Source organism: Fukomys damarensis, unplaced genomic scaffold (genome assembly GCF_012274545.1).
Source record: "Fukomys damarensis isolate Sample0158 unplaced genomic scaffold, DMR_v1.0_HiC HiC_scaffold_37, whole genome shotgun sequence".
Classification (NCBI taxonomy): Eukaryota; Metazoa; Chordata; class Mammalia; order Rodentia; family Bathyergidae; genus Fukomys; species Fukomys damarensis.
The window spans coordinates 6,028,969-6,035,609 of record NW_022900949.1 but is presented as its reverse complement, the minus strand read 5'-3'; the positions used below and the strand labels follow the sequence as shown (position 1 = coordinate 6,035,609).

At 51.5% G+C, this 6,641-nt stretch overlaps 2 protein-coding genes across 8 annotated transcripts in view; both read left to right on the top strand.

The window, feature by feature from the left end:
- The window catches only part of Tyk2 (tyrosine kinase 2), a 21,340-nt gene extending 20,238 nt beyond the window's left edge, over nt 1-1,102 (top strand). For all 7 annotated transcript variants that reach the window (XM_033759464.1, XM_033759461.1, XM_033759462.1 and 4 more), the window contains 2 exons: nt 354-464; nt 551-1,102. In XM_033759464.1, coding sequence (XP_033615355.1) covers nt 354-464; nt 551-685 — 246 coding nt within the window. In that variant the 3' untranslated portion in view covers nt 686-1,102. The remainder of the gene's footprint in view (nt 1-353; nt 465-550) is intronic.
- A 2,148-nt stretch (nt 1,103-3,250) lies between these two features.
- Nucleotides 3,251-6,641, top strand: part of LOC104869689 (intercellular adhesion molecule 3) — a 5,595-nt gene continuing 2,204 nt past the window's right edge. The window contains exons 1-3 of the mRNA XM_010635037.3: nt 3,251-4,144; nt 4,923-5,186; nt 6,483-6,634. Of these exons, the coding sequence (XP_010633339.1) occupies nt 4,063-4,144; nt 4,923-5,186; nt 6,483-6,634 (498 nt within the window). The 5' untranslated portion in view covers nt 3,251-4,062. The remainder of the gene's footprint in view (nt 4,145-4,922; nt 5,187-6,482; nt 6,635-6,641) is intronic.

Below are 6,641 nucleotides of genomic sequence, written 5' to 3'. Positions count from 1 at the left end.
TTGTGAGACTGACCTGGAACTCACTATGTAGCCCAGGCTGGTCTCGAACTCACAGCGATCCTCCTGCCTCAGCCTCCCAAGTGCTGGGATTACAGGCGTGCGCCACCATGCCCAGCCTAGAAATACTAATTTTTGTTAACTACAGAAACCCCAGGTACAAGAAGTGGTTAAGGTTAGCATTCTATTTCAAGAATCAGAAAACTGAGGCCCAGAGAGGCTTGGTCTGAAATCCAGTCACAGCTGTGAAGTGTCCAGGTGGGGTTAGAATTTGTGACCTTGGAGTTCTTTAAACTCTTGGCCTCCGCCTGGTCTTTGCTGCCTCTGGAAAAATCCTCATCTGGATTGAACTGTAGAAATTCATGGAGCTCATAGGCGTTACCCAGGGCCAGATGACGGTGCTGAGGCTCACAGAGTTGCTGGAGCGAGGGGAGAGGCTGCCGTGGCCAGACGGGTGTCCACGCGAGGTGAGCCGCCCCGCCTTTCTCCGGCCCCCTCCCCATTCTTGAGCTCCCCCAAAGCAGCGGTCCTGGTCTGCTTTCTGCCCCTCCAGATCTACCTCCTCATGAAGAACTGCTGGGAGGCCGAGGCCTCATTCCGCCCCACCTTCCGGAACCTTGTCCCCATTCTCAAGTGGGAGCAGGAGAAGCACCAAGGCCAGACTCCTCTGTCGTTCAACGTGTGCTGAGCCTGAGGGCACCCACCCACGAACACCGCAGAGCAGGAGGCTGGCCTGGCCTGGCCAGGTCTGCTCACCCTTCTGCTGTGCAGGGACTCTCCTCCAAAGGCCCTGAGAGACCAGGATGGACACGGGCTGAGCAGGCCTTCTGCTGCTGACCAGCACGTGAAACCCGTCTCCGCTGGCTTCCCTTTCACTGCTGGCAGCTGCTGTCCTTGTGGCCAACAACTCGGGTCTGCTCTGTACACTGTGGCTGCACCAAGGAGGTCACTGTTAAACTTCTTGCTCAATGTGTTGGTGCACATCTGAAATCCCAGCACTCAGAGGCTGAGGCAGGAGGGTTTCAGCTTTGAGCCCAGCATGTGCAATTCAGCAAGACCCTCTTTCAAGATTAAAAAAAAAAAAAAAAAAAAAAATCTGGGAGTAGTGGAGCAAGCCTGTAATCCCAGCACTCTGGAGGCTGAGGCAGGAGAATACCAAGCCTGGAATACATAGCAAAAGCCTATCTCAAAAATAAAAAGATAGGGTGGGGATTTAGTTCAGTGGTTCCACCGCCTTCCTCCCAAACTCAAGGTCCTGAATTCAATCCCTGGAACCAAATTAATAAAGAGATAAATTACTTTTAAAGGTCTGAAGATGTAGCTCAGTGCTACATCCCCAGCACCAAAACATAAGGGGATTCCATCCCCAGCACCAAAAAATAAGAGAAACTACCACCTCTACTTGTGCCAGTGCCTGATACACAGATGGTGCCTGTTATTACCTGTTAAATGTGCAAAATCTGTAGGGGGTGGGGCGCGTGTGCCTCATAGATTTGACTGCTAGGTTCACTTTTCCTTGCTGTGTGACCTCAGAGCAGTGTCTTCACTTCTCTGGGCCTTGGCTCTGGGACAGTCTGGCTTGCTCTCCCATAGGACTGATGTGCAGTGTCTGTGAGGGGATGTGTGTAGGTTGCTTAGCAGAGAGACCTGCACTGGTGCTTAATAAACGTTGGGTACTATTTTTATTCAGTTTTTGGTTTTCTATTGCCTTGGTGGGTGTTCGGTCAATGGTAGCCTTAAACACACTGTGTAGTCCAGGCTACTCACAGCGCTCCTCCTGCCTCAGCCTCCTGAGCACTGAGATGACAAAACTCCATAACGGAGTTTCTGACCTTATATGGCCCTTGGAGGAGTCGTCACTGCACCCAAAGCTGGTGGAGGGGCGGGGGGTCAGGCTTGTGCAGTCCATGGGATGGGAATTAGGGCTGGGGTCCCACCAAGGGCTGCCGAAGACCAGGCAATGCACAGAGCCTCACTCTGGTCAACCGGGCAACACACTCAGTTGTTCCCTTGTATTTGGACCTGGATCTGGGTTAAAGTTGAACTCAGAGTGTGGATCTAGAAATCAGGCTCCAGAGTGGGTCTGCACCTGTCCCTCCCGCCGTTTCCGGCTATCTCCCATTGCAGTCCTTTCAGATTGGCTTCTTTAACCTTTCCAAATGAATGCACGCTCCTTTTGTTTATTTCTGTGTCTTGAGAGCTCTTTTTAGTGGTTATTCCCCCCCCCCCGCCCACACACTCCTGGTTTCTGGGACTGGGATGGAACCCAGGGCCTCACATGTGCTAGGCAAGGACTCTGCCACTAAACTGTGCCCAGCCCTTCTTAAATTTTATTTTCAGAGAGCTTCCCTAAATTGCCCGGGCTGGGCTCAAACTTATAATTCTCTTGCCTCAGCCTCCCAAGTGCCTGGGATTACAGGTGTGCACCACCACTCTAGGCTTCCATTTCTTTTTTTGTTGTTATTTCTTTGGTACCAGGGATCGAACTTAGGACCTTGTGCTTGCGAGGAAGACCAGGCACCACTGAGTTAAATCCCCAGCCCGGCTTTATTTCTTTTTAGTACTGCATAATACTGCACCATCTGGATATACTACAGCTTATCTATTCCCCACCTGAAGGACACCCTGGTTACGTTTTTGGTACCGGGGATCGAACTCGGATCCTTGTGCTTGCGAGGCAGGCGGCAGAACCACTGAGCTAAATCCCCGGCCCAACCCAGGTTACTTCTAAGTTTTGTCAGGTATGTGTAAAGCCACAATCAATACCCACATGCAGGTTTTTGTGTGGATATTCATGTTACTTTTTTTTTAAACATCAATTACTTTTTTAAACCTTTTATTATGCATAATTCAAAATAAGTTCAGAAATAGGGATGGCCAGGGATTTGGCTCAGGGGCACGGTGCCTGCCTCACAAGCACAAGGTCCTGAGTTTGATCCCCAGTACAAAAAAACAAATAAACAAACTGAAACTGTATTCATTAAACACTAATTTTTCTTCCCTTCTTTTTCTTTCTTTTCTTTTTTTTGAAAAAAAAAAAGGGATTGAACTTGGGACCTTGTGGTTGCGAGGCATGCAGTAGAACCACAGAGCGAAATCCCTGGCCTTTCCCTTCTTTTTCTAGGAATCGAACTCAGGACCTTACGCTTGCCAAGCAGGCACAGCACCACTGAGCTACATCCAAGACCCTCAGTTTGTTTTTTAAAAACATGTTCTTCCTATGTGGTTCAGGCTGGCCTTGAACTCACTATGTAGCTCAGGCTGGCCTCTAAATCATAGCAATCCTCCTGCCTCAGCTTCCCAAATGCTGGGAGGGCAAGCATGTGCCATCTATCTAACTTGTCTCAGAGTTTCAGTTTGGAAAGATGAAAAAGTTCTGGAAATGCGTGGTATTGGCAGCTGTGGTGGCGAAAGTCTATAATCCCAGCACTCAGGAGGCTGAGGCTGGGGGATCTCAGCAAGTTCAAACCCAGCCTGGGCTACATAGTTGCCAGCATGAAGTACATAGGGAGATCCTGACTCAAAATAAAAGCGTGGTATTGGTTAAGCATTGATGTGAGTGCATTAATAAATGCTACTGAACTATACAATTAAGCCGGGCTTGGTGGTGCACACCTACAATCCCAGCATTCTGGGAGGCTGACACAGGAGGATAAATTCCAGAGCAGCCTTACCAATCTGCAGAACTGAAAACAAAACAAAAAGAAATCTCACCTTTCGGCATCAGTCGGTGCCGGAGACCTCTGTTAACTTCCTCTCTCGGCGGATCACACTCCTCGCACCGGAAGAACACCTCCCCACCCCCATTATTCAGTACTAGAGACGGAGGCACTGCCAATCTCCTGAGCTTTTCCTGCAGGCTCCTTCGGGGACCAGCTGTGCAGCTGAGACGTCCTGTGCCTGCTGGTGACTCCCACCTGCCGTCCAGTTTGGGCTCCCATCCTAGGCCTCTGGGGACAGAGCCGCCCCCCTGCCCTGGGCCAGGCAAGGTGCAGCCCAGACTTGTGCAACCCTCACCCTGGCTTCCGCCTCCACCCTTGAGGCACCTTCCTCTTTGGTACCACCATGATGGCTGCCAGACAGCTGTGGGGAGCCTGTGCGACCATGTGGGTCTTCATGCTGCTGCTGTGCTGTCTGCTGCCCCAAGGTGAGGTGGCCAGGCTGGGAGGACTGGGCTGGGCCCTTAGCCAGGGTCAAGAACAGAAAAAAGTGAAGCATCCAGCTGCACTAGGCCCAGGCCACGGGGAACCCTTCCATTACACCCAGCACTGACACGGGCTCCAGCAGCAGCAGGGAGAAAGTTCTAATGGCTCCTTAATTCAGCCTGGGCATGGTCAGATCCCAGCTTGTGACGTACTCCCTGCAACACGCAGTCCTCTCTCTCTCTTCACCACTGCCCTGACCTCCAACATTTGCCTCTGCAGTTCCCTCTGCTAAGATCACTTTCTCTTTCACTTGGCAATTTTCTACTCACCCTTCAAAACTAGCCAGTGAGTAGGTGAGGTGCTGCACGCCTGTGATCCCGGCACTCAGGAAGGAGGCTGAGGCAGGAGGATCTCTGTGAGTTGGAAGCCAGCCTGGGCTACACAGTGAGACCTTGCTTTAAAAAAGAAAGAAAGAAAAGGGCCGGGGATTTAGCTCGGTGGTGCTGCCACCTGCCTCGCAAGCACAAGATCCCGAGTTCAATCTCCGGTACCAAAAACAAAAAAAAAAAAACTTGGCCCCGGCGGCCTCTTCCTCCTGGATGCCTTTCCCATCACCTCTTCCTGTTGGCTGGATCAGAGTTCCCCAGCCTGACTCTGTGCTCTGCCAGTCCCTCATTGATTCCATCTCCCTCACCAAGTCGTGGAGGGAAGTGGCACCTGCTGCTGGGTGGGTGCAGGGCAACAGAAAAACCACAGGACACCACCTCCCTGTTCCCCCAGGTGCCCAAGAGCAGATGTTCCCACTGCAGCTGGAGGCCCCCGCCGCTGTGCTTGCTGCGGGCTCCGTCTTGGTCAACTGTAGCACTGAGTGTCCCAGCCCCTCAAACCTCATGCTGGAGACGTCCCTGTTGAAGCAGCCAAACGGCAGCAGCCCTGGCTGGGCAGCCTTCTGGCTCAGCAATTTGACTGAGGACACCAAGATCATGTGCTCCGTGCTGTGTGGTGACTCGCAGGTGATAGCTTCCTCCAACATCACCGTATACCGTGAGTGAACCTGGCTGGAGGTGGGGGTGGGGCTCGGCCCCACACCTGGGAACTCGAGAGACAGACCTGACAGAGAGATGCACCTCAGCTGTATGCCGGGGCTGCAGCTGCACAATCGATGACCTTGGGTCTCAATAAGCCTTTTCAAAAGTATTTTTTTATTGGTGGTGGCACACACCTGTCATCCCAACACTTTGGGAGGCTGAGGCAGGAGGATCACTACAAGTTCGAGGCCAGCCTGGGCAACCTGAACTACCTAGTGAGACCCTGACTCAAAAAAAAATTTTGGGGGGGTACTGGGGATCAAATTCAGGACCTTGCACTTGCAAAGGAGGCAGAGACACCACTGAGCTAAATCCCACCCCACCCCCAAATTTAAAAAAAAAATTTATTTAGTTATCGGCGGTGCCAGGATTCAAGCCCAGGCCTCAGGCATGCTAGGCAAGTGTTCTAACCCTAAGTAAGCTACACCCTCAGCCCCCAAATCCCTGCTCTCAGTAGATGAAGGCTTCCTCTACCCCCTCACTGGTTTCTTAAGGGTCATCCCAAGTTTCTCAGCATTTACAAGAACAGAATAAACCAGGCACGTTGGTGCATTCTTGCAGTCCCTTCACTCTTGGAGGCTGATGTAGGAGGATCACAAATTCAAACCTAGGCTGGGCAATTTAGCCATTTGGGATTTCGAAGTAGTATGTAATTGTCTTTGTACCAGCTGCAGCCCTCACTCAATTTAAACTTTGGAGCCTTCAGGATTTTTTTATCTAGATCTTCACCATTCCTCTAACCCCCTTTTCAAACACCCGCTTTGGCTGGGCATGGTGGTGCACACCTATAATCCCCGGACTCAGGAGGCTGAGGCAGGAGGATTACCAGGAATTCAAGGCCAGCCTGGACTACGTAGTGAGTTCAAGGCCAGCCGGGACCGCAGTGAGACCCTGTCTCAAAAAAAACAAACAATGGAGGGTGAGAAGGGAGGGCAGGGATATGGGGGTAAAATGAGAACCAGACCTGTCAGGTAAAGGTACAAGATCCCAACGATGAATGGAACTGTGCTGTATACTTAAAAAGTGCCAATAAAGTCAATGAAAAAAAAAGAAAGAAAAATTTTAAAGTATACCAAAAGCCAGTTTAGCAATTTGGTGAGGTCCTGTCTGTAATCCCAGGTACTTAGGAGTCTTCCTGAGGCAGGAGGATGGTAAATTCAAGGCCAGCTTGAGCAATTTAGTAAAACCATCTCAAAATAAATAAATAAAACAGGGCCGGCTGATAATTGCCATTGTCCTCTCCTCCTGGTAGGTTTTCCGGAGGAGGTGGAGCTGGGCCCCCTGCCCTCCTGGCAGCCAGTGGGCGAGAACCTCACCCTGCGCTGCCTCGTGGTGGGTGGGGCGCCCCGGAACCGGCTCACGGCGGTGCTGCTCCGGGACCAGGAGGAGCTCAGCCGGCAGCCTGTGATCG